General features: G+C 43.5%; 1 protein-coding gene across 1 annotated transcript in view; it reads right to left on the bottom strand.

Annotated features, from left to right (window-relative positions):
- LOC126418454 (clathrin heavy chain) overlaps window positions 1-22,900 on the bottom strand; it is a 149,340-nt gene that overhangs the window by 56,086 nt on the left and 70,354 nt on the right. Inside the window, exons 2-7 of the mRNA XM_050085220.1 lie at window positions 7,156-7,381; window positions 1,050-1,199; window positions 815-933; window positions 578-739; window positions 345-458; window positions 94-267 (exon numbers count right to left, since the gene is read on the bottom strand). Coding sequence (XP_049941177.1) covers window positions 94-267; window positions 345-458; window positions 578-739; window positions 815-933; window positions 1,050-1,199; window positions 7,156-7,381 — 945 coding nt within the window. The remainder of the gene's footprint in view (window positions 1-93; window positions 268-344; window positions 459-577; window positions 740-814; window positions 934-1,049; window positions 1,200-7,155; window positions 7,382-22,900) is intronic.

Below are 22,900 nucleotides of genomic sequence, written 5' to 3'. Positions count from 1 at the left end.
CTCCAGTCCATGAACTTTAGCACATCTTGCCTTACATCAAATTACCAAATTTATCTGTTACAGATTTTCATAAAAAACTTATTATGCACAAACCTGTCCTTTACGGTTGACTCCAATGATTCCCCCTGATGATTCATGTGGTGCAGTTACAAATATTGTATCACCACTTATTCTGTTCATGTATATGCATACTGCTGTTTCAATGTCGTATAAGTGAATGTACCCATATTTTGTAATTAGGTAGATAACATCATACTTTGCACTGACCTAGAAAGAAATATGGTCAAACTTCAGTACAGGTTTATAGGTGTATTGTGGCAGATACAAGGAAGGAGAAAACTAACCTGCATAGCTACAGGAAAATCATTCTGTGCTTCTGGTGGAAAGAAAACATCCACAGCTTTTTTTGGGAATGGCTGATTTCCTGCTGGTGGGTGGCCAACTTCAATTATATGCAGCTGCAAAGAGAAATTTGTTTTTGAATATGAGCCGTTTCATCTCATTTGTAAATTGTGCTCTCACTGTGGACAACATACTCATTTTGTTAAGTTTAGGTAATTGGGAATACTCCACTAACCTTACCGCCCTGCAGTGTCCTTACTGCAAAACAGAAAAGAGTTGATGGTTCCGCATTACCTTCCATCTTGAACTGGGCAAAGGACGCAGCATGACCTTCAATAGGTTGTGAACATTTACGTTCAACTGAATACAGTTGCATTGCACCAACTACTCTGCTTTGCTATAACATACAAAAAAGATTATTTAGTTGAAGAATACCTTTGCGACACTAGAAATGCTTGTTTGGATTACTTACCTGCGCAGATATTCCAATAAGTAGCAACCACGACTGCTTTGGGTCAGTTCGATAATTAATAATTTGGCACCCATTTAAGCTCGAGTGTCTATCGAACATCTTCTGAGGAACAGAGTCACCTGAAAACATTGTACACAATTTTATTATGATCACTGTATACAAAAGGGAATGATAAGAAGTTTGTGGCTAACTTATTAAGTTACAGTATTTTTCAATATATTTAAATTTGTATTACCCTCCATGCTCCAGTGGTACACAGACGTCTCAGTGACAAGAGCTAGCGTATTAAGTGAAATCCATTTCCAAAATATAACGTCTTCTGTCATTGTATGTGCTTTCATTTTGCTCTTCATTTCAATGTTAAAAATCTGAAGTGTTTTCTGAGCTGTAACAAAATAATTGTATTAACAACATATCCTTTAACTGCCCCCTAAATTCACCAAAATTAATTTACACTGCCTGACCAAATGACATCTCGAAGACATGGAATGACAATTTAACTCTGTACACACCACATTAATAATATACACAATTAGATGAATTTAATTTTTTATCGACTTCAGCTGAGCTTAGCCCTTCACACATTAAAAAACCCTAAATGGAAGTATACATTGGAACAATCGGTTTAATGACCAATTTTCCTGATTATGTAACATGGAGCAGAATGAGGCAATAATGCACAGTTAGTAAACAATTTTTAATTATGTAAGGAATAAATCACATTTATCACTGGTCATGAGAAAGGATATAGTCAATATCAGGCACAAAAGCATGGCTCATTGACAAATGCAAGCAGTTGCAAAGATTTTCATCACTTATGCTTGATCAAAACCTTTATTCATTCATTTTCATCACCGAGAAAAATCTTTCACAAACACATGTTGACCCGAACATGGACATAACACTCGCGGCTTCTCGGTGCAGGCGAGGAAATTCTTGTTGTGAAAAATTTTTGTAGAATTCTATTGTATTTCACATTGCAAAGAACTTTTCCTTCAATCTTGTATTGCACTGTAGGTCTATCAGTTCCATCTGTAGATCATTCAGAGCATCTTCAACTGAGGACAAGAACGGTTGGGCAAACAAGCAAATGACAGGAGAAACTTAAGATCTGCAAATCGTGATCGAAATTGTTCCTTAATTTTTACAATTGAAACGTATTTTTTAAATTAGCACTTTCAGGGACCAGTCTAAGAGTTGGGAAATGTGCAGTGTTTTCTGTCAATAGCTGGCTCTCAAGCACAAGCTTCCATTCATAGGCATTTACTTTTTCCAACATGTCAAATTATTTTCACCTTGCAAACTGACGTTCATGCTGTTCATGTGAGACTTTATGTCCACGAGAAATGCAAGGTCTGATATCCAACAAGGGTCTTCCAACACAGGTTCACTTTTTCCTTTCTCATGTAAGACTTACTATGACCAAACGTAAATCGAAAAAATATTATCATTTTACCTCGACAGAGCCAGTGTACTTTGGTAAAGTAAGGTATGTCGCCGTACTCCGCTCCTAATTCCTCCAAGAACTGCCGAAACTGGCGATTCGTAAGCCCATGTGTCTTCAGGTAGTTTACAGTGCGCACAACGATGCAAAATGCAGTGAATTCCATACAACGTCTCATCCGTGCGCCCTAGCTTTTTGCACATCCGTGCTACAAGTCCTCTGATGGCCCTGCATTGATGGTGCTCCATCTGTTACCAAAACTAACCGATTCCAGTCCATACTGACACCATCCATTGCTTGCTCGACAGCTTGGATTAAGTCTGCACCTGTAGTAGTCCCTTTCAAAGGTAGTAAGTCCAAAACGTCCTCTGTTACACGAAGTGCATTATCGACACCTCGTATGTGTATCACAACCTGAGCTATCTGTAAGATCTGTTGCTTCATCGAGCGCAACAGATACAGCAACAAAGTCTTTAGCCTTATTTATTAGCTGCCTGTGCACATCACCGGCCATAGCACTTCTAAGTCTCTCCACTGTTTGGATAGACAGATTTCTTGAAACCTGCTAACGTTCGTGGGAGACAAGTTCTGCAGCATCAATCAGGCACCCTTTCACAAACTCCCCTTCAGAAACAGGTTTCCCAGATTGTGCAATTCTTAACGCGATTTTAAAACTTGCTCGCAGTGAAGATTTAGTGTGGTTGTCATTCTGGAAAATTGAAAACAGTGCACTGTACAGTAAAATAGTTTCCTGTGTTACATTTATGTCTAAGAGTTCAAGAAGTATCAGTTACTTTGAGGTACAGTAAAATCGAGATGTGTCTAATCCATTTTCTGAAGGACATTAATTTTGCTTTCCATTCTTCACTGTTGAGTACACTACACTCGTCTTTGTGATATGTATTGTAGTGTCTTTCAATTGAAAACTTACACTGGCTGCCTATTATTCGGCGGCGCAGCAAACACTGAGTATTTGCCAACGGCTACAAAAAGGAATTGCAGTTCCATTCATTTTTAAACGACTGAGAACATAGATCTCCCGTCCTTTGCTTTTTTACAGTACCTGCCATTTCTCAGTACTTCTCTGTTACGGTTACAGTCACGGTCACCAGGGGTAAACTAGACTGCGTTCTTGCTTGTACCACATAAACAGGGAAGTGGAGCCACCGCCATTCATTTAAGACACATGTCTAACAACAGATGTCGCTTTCACTTGCTGTCGCATATGTGCAGCACTTCCGCACGTCTGCACACTGTGCAGTGTTTGGCCAGCCCTGCTCTGGGCAAACACTTACGAGCATGTGAGCTGAGAGCTGAAAGCTCAAATCATAATCCTGCGAAACCTACAAGTCCATGTTGTGCACGTATGTAATATTGACAGCGCATATAACATCTGCACAAGAGGTGGTACCAGATGTAGAAATGCAAGCACACTTTAGCTGCATGCCTATTTTGTGATAAATTCTGCAAGCTGTGACACACATCATATGCATTTATTGCAAACGATTCTAACAATGCCTCTGCTTTATCGATTTTATTGCAAACAGGAAAGAAAATTCAATTCAAAGAAGCAATAAATCCGCCCCCCTGAGAAAGATTTGAGCGTCTGAAAACACCAGAAGACTTATCAAACGGATAAAAAGAAACAGGATTCACCTGCAATGTGGTGCTATGGAAACCCAATCTCATAACAAATAAGTTGGCAAGGTGCAGAGGGGGATGTTTTTATAGCAAACCACAAATAAGTCCACATATGGCACAGAAAGCTCTTATTCTGAGCAATCAATGTAACAACATTTTACTTGGCTATGAAATTAAACAAACAAACTTCACAAATCAAACACTAAGAGATCTTCCTCTGAAGATATGACATCCTATTACATTCCACATGTGTAATTGTGCAGCAGTACAAATAGAATCCAGGTTTGTCTGGACACGCAATGCAAACGTATGGTGTATCTGTACGCTTTCCCCATTCAGCACACATTCTGCATCACTTCCTCATAACCTGCTTCTTACCTTCAGTTGCATCCCACTTTTGTACAATGTGTATGTCTTTACATTATTTGTTACAAACACCTTTTGTAGCTCCCATTAGTGGAAGTACTCGTATTATTTGTGTTGTATAATCTTAGAACATTTCATGCCCTGGGTATTTATTATCCAGGTAATGTGAATTTAACATTAGTATGTCAACTACATGGAAGAATAGTTTCTTTCGTCAGCAGATAGTCTTGAACACACAAATAATATTACAACATCTGGTCCTGACTATCGGTCCCAGACATACAACTATTATATTTGATAATTAGCAGTGGTTTTGAGAGTACTTTCTAGTGTGCATTCAGCACACATTCCATTGTATTAGGATATTTTGTGGAAATATAAGCTTACTCGTCTATCCTTCCAATTTTCCTATCATTGCACCGTCCAACTATCGTGCAGTAGTGTGTCCTTTCCCCCCGTTTTGGGCATACCACGTCTTTAGGGGTATGTCTCGTATTTACCCTTAGTGTCCTGGTGCGATGTGTTTTGCATTCAACATGGTTTTAGCTAAAGCAAAGCTGTTTTAAAATTTAAATTTAAAAATTGTTCATGTAAACTTTATGGCCAACATGTAGCTTCTCTTCCAACAAATATAATACCATCTTTTCAGCATGCCCTTTCCCCCCATATCAACACACATCCCTGTGTACACAGCGCATTTATTTACGAAACTGTCTGGATTCTTTGCATGTACAATTTAATGCTATATTTATTCCTTTTGTTCTTTATATATTGTCTAAATGACAATTGTCCCCTCCAAATAATCACTGATTGATCTAAAGATAGATCCCTACATTCTGCCATTAAAATAATTCAGTGTAGGGCAGACCTTGTATAATGTATCATCTTTTATTTCTCCATTTTCGAATAGTGGGTCTGTTCCAGTAGTCTTTTAATCGGGCATATTTGACATTACCCATATGTAATGAAATACCCAGGAAGACTAGTATTTCTCCTACGTTTTCAATTAATAATCTTAGAGCCCTCTCAAATTTTTGCTCACAAATACATTATGTACATTACCGTTTGTTTCACCAACTATGAGCTGCATTACGTCATCTGTAACCAGTAGCCTGAAGAAACCCATTGGCATATTGCCAGCAGGATTTATCTGGAAACATTCTGCTTTTGTAAACAGATGATACTGCAATCCATATGGTTCTTCATGCCAAGTCACACCTGGTTTGCTTACTTCTGCGAGTGCAGGTTCTTTATTGTCCGATTACCCATTCGTCGTCAGCGTCCATATCATCCAATTCCAAACTATTGCGCAACATATTCGACAGTTCTGCTTCCACACTGTCACCACTATGGTATGTTTCTGCATTCTCCAAATTCTAGCTCCTCTAGTTCATCCCCTCTGAACTCAACATCACCATCTTCCAACACATTCAGTAACTCATGGTCAGTATATTGTTCACTCTTCCTACTCTTTTTTCAGGTTAGAATGCACTGGTGTCTTGATTCGTCGCCATTGCTAACAATGCACAACACAGATGACAAAAGACGAAAACACAACTGCAGACAGGAAAATGTTTTGTGATCATTTGTTGGTTGCTTGTACTGACACTAGTGCACAGCCAAACTAACTAAACTGAGTACTCAGCTAGCGAACGCGCTGCTTATAAGCGTAACCCACACTGGCGTGTTTATCGCCGAAACACTTAAGCATCAGCTGCAGTGAACATGTTAATGAAGAATGAACCTAACTAAGAATGAACCATTTCATGTTTTACCCTGGGTCTTTACTTTGCCAAATTTGCCTTCCATTTATTCAACAAAAAAATTGTTTTGTTGCACAGAAAGTATTCCAATTAGTCCAAGCACATATCAAGTACTGGGGGAAGTATTTTGCTACCAGGGATATGGCTGCTCTCTCATCCCACAGCAAAGACAGGGAACGAAACTGTGGGGTCGTGTATCTCTGCATTATAATAATCTTTCCCATCTGGAAACACTGCTTGGGGTCTTGTTGCCACCAGTCGAAGAAAGTTTCATTCACTCCATGTGCAAATCTTCCGCCACAGTACCACTCATCTCAAATGCGGGCTCTACCAACAGGCACCACATCAAAGGTTACCTGGCCAGTGAACCATTGCCCAGTGGCACCATGCCCTACTCATTACAGGCACATACACTTTGGTATGCATGGGGAGTTTCCAGCTCAGGTACGAACAACACGATTCCTGCATGGTGAAGAGGCTACCACTAAACAGGTACCTGACTTGTGTATTTAGCACTTACAATTTGCTGCAACATTATTTCACACTTCCTACTATCTCTGATGTGTTTTATTTTGTAGTGTTAAGCATGATCTGGTTTGCGACTTTGGTATACATGCGCAAATACTTTCTCAAAATACAAAGTATAGTCAATTAGTAAGGTGAGTCAGCTGAAGTCTCTTGACTGTGATCATTAAAAAACTTAATATTTCCACGACTTAACACACCTTATTTTGTGAGAATAGAAAGTGTGGTCTATTGAAACAAAAATTCTGTGAAGTTAACAAACTTATTCTGACATGAAACAGTCCTTCAAATAATTAAATGCGGAAATATTGGAGGGGACTAAGTCATTACTTATCCCGCTTCCAAACTTTGAAAATTTTACCAATGACTAAATTCAGTGCAGTCCCTTATTTAAGGTTTTATCCAATAATTTCAAGCTCATACTCAAATGTTATGAAGCATAACAGAACGATTAACAATGGCAGTTAGTAATCAGCTTAACCAGGAGGATTAAGTTTTTGTAGTACAGATAAGGATCAAGCAATGATTTTTCATGCACTAAGATATCAATTATTCTATACAACTGTTCTGAATATACAATAGTCTAAATAAAAGAGTCTTACCTTCAACACCGGCTTTTCCTTTAAGAGCTATAACTTTGCTTGCTGGATTCATTATAGCTGAGTCAGCAGATATGGGTCGTCTAATAGGGTTCGATGGATCTGCCATGTCTATTATAACTACCTGTGCTGTGTCACCAACCTTCTCCCTCACACATATGAATTTGTCCGATTCCATCGTGAGCGTGTTGAAGCTCACGCTTGCTTGGTTGATGCCCACACTGGTGAGCTGCAAAAGAAATTTAATATTACATTACATGAAATTAAGCATGATACTTTAAATATCTTCTTTTTAAGTGCTTTCCATTAATTGTTAGTATCTCTGAAGTGAATTTACACTTAACAGAATTAACATTACTGTTTGAATAAATGTATTTAAATTTTTACACTATGAATCATATTTCACCACTAATGAACATTTAACATTGTCCTGTAACCACATTCATATTAAAGCCATTAAGAATATAAAGTGTTTGAAGTAATTTTGTATCTTCTGTTACAACTGACAGAAAATTTCCTACATTTTATAAGTACCAAGCAAAATTTTACTCAAGGTTATTCAATCCAATTCATCTTCCTACATGCACATTTCTACAATTGATTTCAAGGGAAATTAAATGTTAAGAGAACAGAAGTACAGTGAATGAACCACTTGCTTGCATCTTACATTACACATCCATATGACAAGTTTCACAGGTGTGACATTTCACAATGAACTGAATACATTCAATGAAATCAGACACTTTAAATTTAGGTGTGGTATTTAGTGTGTGTATAAAGAATGGAGTCCTACTGGGTGCTTCTTTTTGTTTTTTTGGTTTTTGGGCGCAAAACTTCTATGGTCATTAGCGCCCGGACCGTGACTTAGGAAACAGTAAAAAATCGAAATTGAAAACCAGCAGCAATGGGAACGAAAGTCATAAAATTGGAGAAACTAAAAGCAGAAGGAAGGCTTAAAAATCCACTACAGAAAGGAGTTGGTTGTCCCCAAAAAAAGCTTCAAATGACTGACGTCATTTCACTGGCACTAATAAACTTGAGAACGCGGTCGGCTGAGCGCATGTCATCTGCTAAAATCGACGATATATCAGGCGATAGCTGTAGGCGGGAGCGTAACGGATTAAAATAGGGGCACTCAAAAGGTGTCTTACCGTCCACAGCTGAGAGCAGTGGGGACAGAGTGGGGGAGGATTGCCGCTTAAAAGATGTCTATGGCTAAAAAGACAGTGCCCTATCCGGAGTCTAGTTAAAATTACCTCCTCCCGACGACGCGTTTGGGAGGAAGAGGTCCAAGCACAAGGAAGAGCTTTCATGTCCCGCAATTTATTATGGGTAAGTGTCGACCAATGCGTGTGCCATAAATAAGCAACACGTCGACATAAAACGCTCCGTAGATCGGCGAAGGGAATCGATTGAATAGCTGGCCGAGGAAGAGAGACTGCAGCCTTTGCTGCAATATCGGCCGCCTCGTTTCCACAGATACCAACGTGTCCCGGGAGCCAGAGGAACGCCACCGAGACGCCCCCCAAGTGCAGCAAGCGCAGACAGTCCTGAAACCGGTGGACCAGAGGGTGCACAGGATAAAGAGCTTGGAGACTGAGGAGAGAGCTGAGAGAATCTGAGCAGATAACGTACTGCATCCGCTGATGGCGGCGGATGTAGTGGACAGCCTGGAGAACAGCGTAAAGCTCCGCAGTATAAACCGAACACTGGTCGGGAAGCCGAAAGTGATTTGGGGTGTCACCAACAATATAGGCACTCCCTACACCTAATGATGTTTTCGAGCCGTCAGTGTAAATAAATGTGGCGTCCGTCATTTGTGCACATAGAGCAGAAAATGCCCGACAAACAAGTGAAGGGGTACCATCCTTGGGAAATCGACAAAGGTCATGGAGCAGGCAGATCCGGGGACGGAGCCAAGGCGGTGCTGTACCCCAAGTTGTCAAGAAGGCTTTAGGAAAGCGGAAGGAAAGAATGGAGCAGTTGACTGAAGCGGACTCCCGGTGGTAGTAGGGAGGAGGGGCGGCCTGCATACCCTACATCAAAGGAGGCGTCGAAAAAAATGTCATAGGCTGGATTAGCAGGCATGGAAGACAGCTGGCTAGCATAACGACTCAGAAGGACTGCTCGCCGTTTGGACAGCGGAGGTTCAGCAGTCTCAGCATAAAGGCTTTCCAAAGGGCTGGTGTAAAAAGCTCCAGACACTAAACGTAATCCACAGTGGTTTATAGAGACGAGTCGCCGAAGAATAGACGGCCGAGCAGAGGAGTAGACTATGCTTCCATAGTCCAATTTCGAGCGCACTAAGGCGCGATAGAGGCGGAGAAGCACAACTCGGTACACTCCCCAGGAGGTACCATTCAGGACACGGAGGGTGTTAAGGGATCGCAGACAGCGAGCCGAAAGATAGGAAACGTGGGAGGACCAGCACAGTTTTCTGTCAAACATAAGACCCAAGAATTTAGCGACATTTGAAAACGGAAGGTTGACTGGACCTAGATGTAAGGAGGGCGGAAGAAACTCCTTACGTTGCCAAAAATTAACACAAACGGTCTTACTGGGAGAAAAACTGAAGCCAGTTTTGATGCTCCAAGAGTGGAGGCAATCGAGATATCCTTGAAGACGTTCAAGAAGGCTGGTCCGTTGAGAGCTGTAGTAGATCGCAAAATCGTCCACAAAGAGGGAGCCCGAGACATCAGGAAGGAGACAATCCATAATTGGATTGATGGTAATGGCAAACAGTGCAACACTCAGCACGGAGCCCTGGGGTACCCCATTTTCTTGGGAGTAAGTACGGGAGAGAGTAGTGTTCACCCGCACCCTAAATGTGCGCTCTGCCATAAATTCACGAAGAAAAAGGGGCAGCCGACCTCGAAAGCCCCAAGAGAACAGTGTGCGGAGGATGCCTGTCCTCCAACAGGTATCGTATGCTCTCTCCAGATCAAAAAATATTGCTACTGTTTGGCGTTTCCGGAGAAAATTGTTCATGATATAAGTGGAGAGAGCAACAAGATGGTCAACTGCAGAACGATGCTTTCAGAATCCGCATTGGGCAAGTGTTAAAAGACTGCGGGATTCAAGCCACCACGCTAAACGGTAATTCACCATACGCTCCAAAACCTTACCGACACTACTCATGAGAGTAATTGGGCGATAGCTAGAGGGGAGATGTTTGTCCTTTCCAGGTTTCGGAACAGGAATGACGATAGCTTCCCGCCATCGTCTGGGAAAAGTACTGTCAGTCCAAATTCGATTATAAAGGCGAAGGAGGTAACGCAGACTATGGGTTAATAAATGCAGCAACATTTGGACGTGGATACCATCCGGTCCTGGGGCGGAGGAGTGGGAAGAAGAGATTGCATGTTGGAGTTCCCGCAACGAGGAAACAGTATTGTAGCCATCGCAATTTTGAGAGGAGAAAGCAAGAGGTCGCACTTCCGCTGCACGTTTCTTCGGGAGAAACGCTGGCGGGTAATTTGAAGAGCTCGAAATCTCAGCAAAGTGCTGACCCAACGAGTTAGAAATTGCGACGGGGTCCACTAATGTGTCATGCGCAACAGTGAGCCCAGAGACCGGGGAGAAACTAGGCGTGCCTGAGAACCGTCGAAGCCGACTCCAAACTTCCGAGAAGGGAGTTAAGGTGTTAAATGAGCTAATAAAGAATTTCCAGCGTGCCTTCTTGCTATCGCGGATGACACCACGGCATCGCGCTCGGAACTGCTTATAGGGGATACAGTTGGCCAAAGTAGGATGGTGGCAGAAAACGCGGAGAGCACGTCGCCACTGACGTACTGCATCACGGCATCCTCGTTCCACCAAGGAACTGGGGGGCGCCGGGGCAATTCGGAGGTGTGTGGTATTGAATGTTCAGCAGCCGCAAGAATAACACCGGTAATATGTGTGACCTCATCATCGACGCTGGGAAAGTGACGGTCATCGAATGTCGCTAGAGACGAAGAAAGTCTCCAATCAGCTTGGCCAAACTTTGAGTGTCGTGGGCGCATGTAGGGCAGTTGAGGCTGCAGTCTAAGGACACATGGAAAGTGGTCTCTCGAGTGTGTATCATCAAGGGCGAACCATTTGAAGTGCCGAGCTAGCGGAACAGTACCGACCGCAAGGTCCAAATGAGAAATTTGTCGTGGAGGGAGACAAAAATGTAGGGACCCCAGTGTTGAGGCAAACTAGATCTGCTTGGTGGAAGATGTCTAGCAATAGTGAGCCACGTGGACAACGATGTGGAGATCCCCCAAAGCGGGTGGTGGGCATTGAAGTCCCCAACCAGCAAATATGGGGGTGGAAGCTGACCAAGAAGATGAAGGAGATCAGCTCGTGCCATTGGTGTGGACGATAGAATGTATACAGCACAAAGAGAGAACGTGTATCCGGAAAGAGAAAGACGGACGGCGACAGCTTGGAAGGAAGTGTTTAAATGGATTGGGTGATCATGGAGAGTTTCATGGAGAAGAATCGCGAGTCCTCCATGTGCGGGAGTGCCTTCAACAGAGGGGAGATCATATAGGACGGACTGAAAATGAGGGAGAACGAAGCGGTCATGGGGACGCAGCTTTGTTTCCTGAAGACAGAAGATGACCGGTGAGTAGGATCGTAAGAGGATCGACAATTCATCCCGATTGGCTCGAATACCGCGGATATTCCAGTAGATAATGGACATAGGGTGAACAGAAAATGGAGGAGTGTGACCAAGGTCGCTGTCAACTCAAAGACTGCTCTGGGCTTGCGACCGACAGCATGGAATGGCATTTAGCCGAAGGCAGAAGATCCTGATCCATAGGTTGGTCAGGAGCAGCTCCTGCCACCAGCGATCGGCCACAAGCAGTGCGCCTCGGCGACACAGAAGATGGCCGAGGGCGATTTCCGCCAGGTGGTGCTGTAGATGGGACACGCCTTGGCGGAGAAGGAGAGGAACTGGGTTTCTTTGTAGCCTTCTTGAAGTATGATGTTTAGATGAAGGAGGAACCGATGGTTGGGAAGTTGCCGTACATAAAAACTCTTCGAGTATTCTCTTTTTTCGAAGTCTTGGTGTGACTTGTAGGATCGAGATTTAGCAGAACTCGACGAAGGGTGAGCCAGAGAGTGGGCAGGCGAAAGTGGTGAGGTTGAACGGCTGATCTTTGCGCTGGCCCATCTGACGACCGTGGCACTAAAGGTGAGGTCGCAAGTCTGCATGGCCGCCTCCTTTGTTGGCCGAGGAGAAGCAAGGACAGTGCTGTATTTTCCTTTCTGAGGCACGGTGGGCTGTCGACTGGCGAATAATTTTGGAGCAGCAAAGGTCGGCACCTTTTCCTTTACTCTAATTTCCTAGATGAGCTTTTCGTCCTCAAAAACGGGACGATCTCGAGAGGAAGCCGCGTGGTCACCCATACAGTTGATGCAGCGAGGGGATGGAGGTGGACAAGTACCCTCATGGGCATCCTTGCCATACGTAACACATTTGGCTGGATTGGAACAGGACTGGCTGGTGTGATTGAACCGCTGACACAGATAGCAACGCGTAGGGTTTGGGACGTAAGGGCAAACGGAAATTATCTCATAGCCTGCTTTGATTTTCGATGGGAGTTGAACTTTGTCAAATGTCAAGAAGACAGTGCGGGTTGGAATGATGTTCGTGTCAACCCTTTTCATAACCCTATGAACAGCCGTTACGCCCTGGTCAGACAGGTAGTGCTGAATTTCTTCGTCAGACAATCCATCGAGGGAGGGTGTATAAACGACTCCACGCGAGGAATTTAAAGTACGGTGCGGTTCCACCCGGACAGGGAAGGTGTGCAGTAGTGAGGTACGCAGCAATTTTTGTGCCTGGACGGCACTGACTGTTTCTAACAACAGAGTGCCATTCCGTAATCTGGAACAAGACTTTACAGGACCTGCAATTGCTTCGACACCTTTCTGAATAATGAAAGGGTTGACCGTCGAGAAGTCGTGACCTTCGTCAGACCGAGAAACAACAAGGAACTGTGGCAACGATGGAAGAACTGTCTGTGGCTGTGACTCAGCGAACTTACACTTGTGAGCAGACATAGTGGAAGGTGAGGAAACCATTGCGGAAGAATCCCCCATGATTACCGGCGTCTCTGATGGCGCGCTCCTCCCTTGTGGGGGCCCTCTCCGAGGGCACTCCCGCCTTAGGTGATTGTTCACACCTCAGGTCACACATCCCGACAAACGGACGGAGGGACCAATCGGCACTTTCGGAAGGTTTCAGCTCGGGTAATCACCCCTCCTACGTGTCCTACCTGTCTATCCGGGGCAGGGAATTACGCGTTACCCCGTCACTGGCTACGCATGGAAGTGCGTGGGTCGGCCTTCAGACACGCACAGGGAGGAAGAAAGAGAAAGGGAAAGGAAAGAAGAGGGGTCTCAAATGCCACAGCGGAGAAAAGGGTAAAGAGAAGAGGTAAGAAAAAGCGAAGGGCAAAGGAAGGATTAAGACATACAAGCAAGGAAGGCGAAGAATGCGGTACATTTACAAGCGTCCGTCTCCGGACGTAGGCACAAACCATACTCCCAGAGGGGGAGAATGGTAAGGAAAGAGCCAGAGGTGAGGGGGGGGGGGGGGGGGGGGGGCGCGAAGATGGGGGATGGGGAAGGATGCGGAAAGGGAAGGTATGCAGCCCAGAAAGGAAGGAAGGAAGGAAGGAAGGAAGGCCACAGTAGCTCGGGGTCCCATGCTCGCTACGCACATATCCACAAAAGAGTTGTGGATCCCCTGGGGGGTCCTACTGGGTGCTGTTAACAGTGGAATCTCACGATGCACAACACTGAAATCACTGACAGTGTTCAGCAGAACTACAGAAACATTTAGCTGAAATTTTAGGGCCGTGTAATAGTGGGCAGCACTTTACTTAGGCAACAGAAATTATCAGATAAAAACCACAGCACCTCAAATTCTTCACTATGAATGTTTCACATGCATTTAAATCTTAGTTTTTCAGAATTTGTGCTGATCGGTATGAAGTTTTATGTATTACTATTTTCTCTTTAATATTATTCTATTATGTGCACAGTTACAGCTAAGAGCTGTAAATTTATCTTTCCATAAACATTCTGGAAGATAGAATGTTGACTGGCAGGGGAGCATATTTTCCAGCTCCATACTGAATTTTCTTTCTAATGGCATAGCACTAGCTGAAGTCTGATCCTGAGAAATTACTGTCTTCCAGTTTGTATATTTTATGAGTGACTGGCTAACCATGAGGCATGAACACTTTATATTGCTTAACTCTTTAACTTCATGCTCACTTTCTTTGACCTTGAGCCTTGTTTTCCTAGTAGTATGCCAGTGTTAAGCTGATAAGCCATAAATACCACTTTCCTGTTTTCTGTGAATACCAACTGAGAATGAAATTTGTGTTTACAGTTTTTGGTTGAGGATATATGCAAGGCTTAAAATGTCATAAGTTAATAATGTCAGCGAGAAAAAGTAAAACCTCATGTTTTCACAGCACAGCATTTTCTTTATCATCATCTTAACAAAAGCCTGCACATTATGGTTAAAAAGTACATACATCATCCTCTGTCAGTAAGTGTTATTCAGAGACTCCTGTATACATGTGAAGTAAATCTGTCAATAACTTTGTTGTTTAACATGATTACCACTAACGTCAAATTATATGGAGTGTAAGTTTCCTGTCACCTGTTATTAGATTGTTGAGTGAAGACATTTAAGACGCTCTTTGGAAAAGGCAGAAGAAAATCAGCGTGCCTATTTTAATTATTTTGTACTGCAATTATGTGCAAAAAGTTCTTATGATCCCTATTTACTGTGAGGCTGTGGTTCAATTGCCCAACCTAATGTGTCCATACAAGACAGCTCTGTCAAATTTAGTAACAGTCTGGCACTGCCATACCTTGGATCTGATGGTAAGAGTGGTGGCTAGCGTCAGAGCAGTTTATTTCATAGTAAATTGCAAAACAGTTCTAAAGTTTCATGACAAATGGCTTTGGGTGCAGTTTTACTTCTCAGTAACTACTCAAACTTAAGTGGAATTGTAATGTCTTGTGCTGGTGCAGGACGTGTTCGGTTTAATAAGTTATTTTTTTTTGGGGAGGTGGCAGCATCTGATCCCTTGACCCCTGCTGGCTATACCAATGTTACTGGAAGATACATTTTGTTAATACAATAACGAACTTTTAGGTACGTGTGAAGATAGAGAAATGGTAGACATCACGCCAGTGAGTATGGTCTGGTGATCTTTCGTAATTCGGTAGTCCCTTTTCATATACTCGCTAGCTCATTCAGTGTAACAGCTGACGCGTTTGAACATTAAATCGCAGAAAAGTAATTGGATAGAGCTTGTTTAGCGCGAATGGTCGCCCTGCCCGCTGACGTCAGCGCGCCCGCCTCGTAGGTGCCAGTCGATGCCTCCGTGACGTCACAAGGCGCGTGGCAGCAGTCCGCTCCGACCAGGTGATTCACCACGTGCGAAGAACTCTTGTCACCGAGGTGCGGCGGGATTATCCAGAAGCACCCGCCCTGACTTGGCTGGTTATGGGTAGCGTGTCGCTCGAGGGCTAGTGGACTATTACTCTAAAATTGATCACGAATAGCCACTGTTTTGTAAAGTTTTCTTTTTACTGTGCCATAAATTCTTTCGGTTTAGTATGCATTTAATGTGCGTTACATAGCGAACCAGTTTAACGACGTCAACTCAGCGCCACTTTCGACCGGTGAGAGCGAACGGCATGTTGTAAAGGAGAGTACTTATCAGTAAGCCAAATTCGGGTAGCATGTCGCGTCAACTTTTCGTGCCTGCCACTAAGTTTATTGGTGAACTGTACCAACGTGTTTTCCAGATCCTTTGTCTTCTCACACAGACGTCCTCCATTCTCCATTGAGCTGATGTTTGACCCCATTCCCCGCCCCCTCGGCATCTCGCCGGTGCAGCTGTTACACTTTGATGCAAAAGTTTTCCTCTTCAAGGTTTCTCTTAATCAGTACACACATTTTATACGATAGCTTCGCCGTTAAAATCACGAGATTTAATCCTTAGAAATAAGGTTTTATGCCAGATGAACGCAAACTGAAGTCGGGAAACGCGCTATGTTATACATCGACTTATACTGCCATGTGTAACACTGCATGAACGGTTAATTTCGATAAAAGTAGCACCTTGATAGCATACTATGAAAACCCCTGCGTTCTGGTAAAAACTAGAGTCTTGACAGTGCACTTCGTCGTCTACAATGATGAGGATAGTGAATTTTGTGGTATAGAGATGACTTATGTGAAGCACTTTAAACAACGAACTAACTAGTCCAAGTGAAAGCTGAGCAACCGAAGGGAGAGACCAATCTACTTTTACGCACTCCATTACGGCACTGATCGCTTTTCCCACCGTCCTGACCGAAGACAAATTCCGCAACTTTTTGCAAGTCCTGCACAGCAAGTTTCTCCTGTACTTCATAAGGATTTAATTTCCGGACAAAATAAAACAAAAACCAGGAACATTAAGTTTAAATCTACTTAATTCGTCATGGCGACAACGCTGATCAGGAAGGTTCATAACTGCTTCGTTTTTCATACTCCGCTCACAGGGTAGGACGACCTGTTTCAACTTTTTGTGAATCAGATATTCTGTTTGAAGTGACAATAGTTACTAAATTATGAATTTAACCCGAGCACACAATGGGCTGTTTCCTCTATTTCCGATTTTCTATTTATACGTTGAACATCTGATGGTCATACTATTAGCGATACGAAGTGAACAACAACGTAACAGAATTTGACACGGCGGTCAGTGTTCCATTGGATGTTTAGTCTGAATGTCCAAGAAGTTATTAGTTAATTTACCGCTAGACAGTCCTGTCTACGTTTGAACAGAGATAGGCAACAGAAATTGCATGTGGGACATTTACGGTGCGCGCGTGGGACTGCGGTGCTCACGAGTGGCAGAACCGGCTAGCCCAGAGCAGCGGCCGGTTGGCAGGCCTGGAACGAGGTCACAATCGATAGCAGCGTCAGCGGGACGCCCGCCCCCGCGAACAAGAGGCTAGTACGTCAGCCTGACCCCGCACTATGGTGCGAGCATACCTCAACATCGGCGGCATTTTACGCCGTACACAACCTTAAAAGGGCAGTACTGACACTAAGCTTTTGAGCTATTGCAGCTCAGGCCGAAAGACCAGCACAGTACTTTTACTGACTGGAACCTTGGGCGGGCTGATAGCCCACGACTAATTTACACACATTTCTAAATTGAACAAATTTAGCTTTACGAATACACTTTTATGAGACTAATCCATTGATTTACTAGATGTTTGATTTTTCACAGTATACCACTTACTGCAAGAATAAATTTTCCTCTTCTGGAGCATAATTTAGATTTTTCAATTTTTGAAATTTAGCTAAGTGGACATCATCTAACTGACAAACTGTTCGGCTACACCATTTTTATTTCCATACAACCTGTTTGTTCATTTTAAGTTAAAATGATGTTAACAGAGGGCATATGGAGTGTAAAACCTTCAATTCACGATGAGAGAATGTTTGGTGTGAAGACAGTATCGAAGCCAGACTAACAGGAATAAATGCTTTTCTCCAGAATTTTATTTCGCCTTTATTTCTGCAGAAGCCTCTTGACACGTTTTATGACTGGCTGTCATTTCTGGAAGAAACTGACCACGTCTAAATGTGAAAAAATGAGTGTACGAACCTTCAATGAAGAGACTGAGTAAACGAAGCTCATTCTTAGTCTTACCATATTCAATTGCCTGCAATAACAAAATGAATACCTGGACACCTATACCAGAAATCAGAAAATTGAAGATCTCTTCTACACTTAACATTCCTCTACGCTTTCCCATTTCCAAATTAGTACTACAAACCTCCCAGCTGGATATAGTTTCATTTCGTCAGAGGAAATTACCGTCATTTACAATTCTGTACAATAATTTTACTATTCTCTTATCCTCTTACCAATCTAGTTGTTGCATTCATACGCAACATGAAAATTCGACTTCAGTATTTTCACAGCATGAGAACTATAGTTCTTACCATTTGATTCTTTTTAGCGTTTTACTTCCACCGAGATTTCACATTAGTTGAGTATCTACGAATTTAATTTCCTTTCCAAAGTGAGATATCTATGTACTACAGTCATTTACAACATCATGCGGGCTACGGGTTTTGAAAGATTTCCTCCACTTTTTGCACAGCAAAGAGTAAAAAACAGTTTTCAGATACCCTGCATCCGTGAAATTACCTCATTTTCAATGTAGCGTCTGTGTCCACTTTTTATCGGCGTTTGAGGGCCCACCTCGCGAGACATGCCTTTCTAAAGGTACAGGGTGATGCACGAAGAACCGGGTCCGAGTACAGACTACTCTCCAATTACACACTAATTTTTGTCTGCCACGAGCACATACAACAAATGAGCATGTAATAATTAGATAATAACGAACTAATGCAAATTTCTGTATTTACTGAATTGATATTGTCTTTTACATTAGAGCTGAAAAAACTTTCCTTCATATGCACTTTTGCCCGAGACTTATGGCAATACATATTTTTGCAACTCTGACGCATAAATTCTAACAATTTTATTACGAATATTTTCCATGTCTTCAAACGCTATTCAGTTATTTACGCACTGTTTTCCCTTTAGACAAAGAATGAAGGGGTTTAGATCGGCGAAAGCCATGGCCACAATCCTTTGCTGCTAGTACTTTCTGTTCAGTTCAACTGCGCGGTTATCAGCGCCAGTACAAATTCCCAACCTTTGCTCAGTCCAATCTCGCCACTTTCATGAATGATGAAATGATGAGGACGACACAAACACCTAGTCATCTCCAGGCAGGTGTAAAACCCCTGATCCCGCTGGGAATCAACCCGGGACCCCGTGTTCGGGAAGCCAGAATGCGATCGCGAGGCCACGAGCTGCAGGCAATTCCATTTGGAAGCTCTAGGTCGAAACCAAGTTACGTGACAGCAGTCTTAGATTCCCCCGAGAGCTGTTTGGCACAAAAACATCAGTCCTTTCCCATACATCCTTTTAACTCTCCTCTGCCTCGTCCCATGCATCCTGGTAGGCATGCTGCGTCGGAGCTTACCGATAGCTATTACACACTTTAACACTGGATTTGGTTGGTTGGTATGGGGGAACGGACCAAACAACGAAGTCATCAGTCTCCTAGGATTAGGGAAGGATGGAAAGGCTGTCGGCCGTACCCTTTCGAAGGAACCATCCCGGCATTTGCCTGAAGCAACTTAGGGAAATCACGGCAAACCTACACGAGGATGGCCGGACGCGGGTTTGAACCGTCGTCTTCCCGAATGAGAGTCCAGTGTGTTAACCACTGCACCACCTCGCTCGGCAACACTGGATTTCGGTTTGATTTTACCGAAAAACATGAAACTATTTACATTTACATACGTACTCCGCAAGCCATTGCACAACATTGCAGAAGGTAATTTTTAACAGTACTAGGCCCTGCCGCTGTGTTTGTACCTAGAGAAGCGACTGCCTAGGTAGGGGCCACAATCTCATTCCTATTACTCCAATGCGAGATATAGTGTGGAGGTACAATGTTTGAACATTGTATCTCTCTTACAGGTTCTCTAAATTACCCCAAACGTTTTCAGTACTTCTGCTATACTTCGCGTGCAACAGGGACCTTAGTCCAGCAATACATACTTGCGGCGTTGTTATCAGTTTCTTTTCACCAGGACTCGGATAGGCGTGAGAAATAATTATCTTCTTTTATCCGCTTTCCGTGAGTGCTTAAAGGGCCCTTTCATGGAATTCACATTCTCTACTATATTTGACGAGTTGATTTTATTTCATCACTTCGAATGTTGTGAGACATTGTACTAATGACAAAATGACACGGTGTTATATGTTCCGTGAACTAACTCTTGCTTAAGTCGGTAACGACGTTAGCTTCCGTCAATCCGTTTAACAAAACATCTTTCTGCTCTATAATACACCGTGAAGATACTTTTTGCTACAGTATTAGTAGCCTAATTCCATCATAGTTTATTGGCGAAAAATCAAAGACATGGGACTTTGGTATGGGTCGCTCTTCGATTAACTACCTACCTTCCTTATTCTCAACGTAGAGAACAGATTGAATGCCTCCAGTTTCCAAATCTCGCAGCTAAGGTTGTGAAATAACAAGCGACGCAGGCAGGCGAGGTATTACATCTACATCTACATCTACATCTACATCTACATCTACATCTACATCGATACTCCGTAAGCCACCCAACGGTGTGTGGCGGAGGGCACTTTACGTGCCACTGTCATTACCTCCCTTTCCTGTTCCAGTCGCGTATGGTTCGCGGGAAGAACGACTGTCTGAAAGCCTCCGTGCGCGCTCTAATCTCTCTAATTTTACATTCGTGATCTCCTCGGGAAGTATAAGTAGGGGGAAGCAATATATTCGATACCTCATCCAGAAACGCACCCTCTCGAAACCTGGCGAGCAAGCTACACCGCGATGCAGAGCGCCTCTCTTGCAGCGTCTGCCACTTGAGTTTATTAAACATCTCCGTAACGCTATCACGGTTACCAAATAACCCAGTGACGAAACGCGCCGCTCTTCTTTGGATCTTCTCTATCTCCTCCGTCAACCCGACCTGGTACGGATCCCACACTGATGAGCAATACTCAAGTATAGGTCGAACGAGTGTTTTGTGAGCCACCTCCTTTGTTGATGGACTACATTTTCTAAGGACTCTCCCAATGAATCTCAACCTGGTACCCGCCTTACCAACAATTAGTTTTATATGATCATTCCACTTCAAATCGTTCCGTACGCATACTCCCAGATATTTTACAGAAGTAACTGCTACCAGTGTTTGTTCCGGTATCATATAATCATACAATAAAGGATCCTTCTTTCTATGTATTCGCAATACATTACATTTGTCTATGTTAAGGGTCAGCTGCCACTCCCTGCACCAAGTGCCTATCCGCTGCAGATCTTCCTGTATTTCGCTACAATTTTCTAATGCAGCATACTATACTAAATAACGACCCGTGGGTTAATCGGTGGCCCATTTTGATCACCACCGTCTAAATGCTCAAGTTTAATCGCCACAACTGTTCATTGAAACGACACTTTAGTGCAATCGGGGTCTCTTCGGAATCGATATGTTACTGTCCGCCACTAGCTGGATGGCTCGCAAGCAGTCCTCTTTACGAGGCTCTTCGGCATGCAAGGTCTTCCTCGAGTACGGCTTCTACCCAGACAGGAATCCCGCGCAGCGTTAGACTATTCGCATACCAGGTCGGTCTAGTAGGCTAATCTAGCGTGCAGATGTGTGACGCAGCTCTGTCAAAAACGTACCTTCCACAACAAATAAGGCCGTTCTTTAAAGTAGCTAATATTTGTAATAGTTTTAAACAAATCATTTTGAAAAATGCTGCTCTACTTGTTTAAATAACCGTCATACAGCTGCCACCTATCAGCAATGTTGCCCTGTAGCCCATTATCGCGGGCACCTAAATACTGATACAGCAATTAACATTCCATGTGGAGAATGGTACTTTGTAAATACGACATAGTAGTCCGACATTTGCGTTTTTGGTCATTCCTTGAACTGCAAACTAGCATTATCACAGCTTTGGGGAAAAAACTGCCGAAGTGGGAAGGAAGGAGCGGCAATCTGCCGTAGGTTTGAGAAACTAGCCCGTTAGTCATTTACGAAAGAAACAACGCTTATGAGTGTGGCTGGTTTGCAGGCCGGAGAGCAGGCGAGGGCACCCAAGAGTCAACTGCGGCAATAGCATTTCACGGCTGATCGGCGCCAATCCCTGTACGAGGCTGTACAGTAACAGAATAAATAATTCCTTCTAGCCGGGTGGAAAGGAGACCCGTAATGGTTAGAGCGAAAAGGCTACAACCGTAATCAAGACTAGTAAGGCCAATAATAATAAAGGTCAGGTGATAACAGGTTGGTTGCTATGGACGCGCGCAGTAAAGCGTCCTCCGGGCCTCAGCATGCAGCCAAAGGCGTCTCTTCCACAATCGTCCCACTCATTCCGTTACAGTCAAAGCGTTACAAATGGGAACAGAATCCTCTGAGGAAATATGTTCAACTGTTTCTTCATCAATTGGTATAAAAGTCTTGCTTTCATAGGAGTGCTGTTTCTAATAAAATAAAACCAGGTGATGCAAGAATGAGTACTGACCCGATCTAAAAGAAATTAAGACACCAATACACGGATAACCAGGGCACCTGGAAAGGGAGGTGGGGTTTGGGCTCCCCAACCACCCATCCATCCATCCATCCCCGGCGCCAGAAGCAGTTTAAAACGTAACTAAGAACAAAAACCACTATCATGCTGTAAACTATGGACCAGTTACACTGTCCTTATGCCGTCCGCTAACAGATACAAAGAATCAGGACGACCATACTTTGCGTGGAGAGCCAGAAGCCACGGCCATTCCACCGGGGTGTGAGCTAATGCTTCGCAACAGCTTGGGATAGGATAAAACAATGGATTCATCTTGCTTGACCGATGAGGACGCAACGTTAGACTACTTCTGGGAAGAACGGAGGAGAAAATCAATGCAGCCGCGGTCTCCTTGACAGAGCGGAGTTCATGAAAGGGGGCAGTAGTTCTCCAGATGTTCCGTGAGTGAGGAGAGTTCTCAGCTGCCATCTCAAATCGGCGTCTGGGATCATCAAAGATAATTTTGGGCGAGTAATCTCTAATCCAGCAAGATGGCCGGCAGTAAATTCCCCGGAGACCCAAATGACTTGTCCCCTGACGAAGACAAT

Source organism: Schistocerca serialis, chromosome 9 (assembly GCF_023864345.2).
Source record: "Schistocerca serialis cubense isolate TAMUIC-IGC-003099 chromosome 9, iqSchSeri2.2, whole genome shotgun sequence".
NCBI lineage: Eukaryota > Metazoa > Arthropoda > Insecta > Orthoptera > Acrididae > Schistocerca > Schistocerca serialis.
Note: the sequence above shows the minus strand (reverse complement) of the source record. Positions and strands in the feature narration are given on the sequence as shown.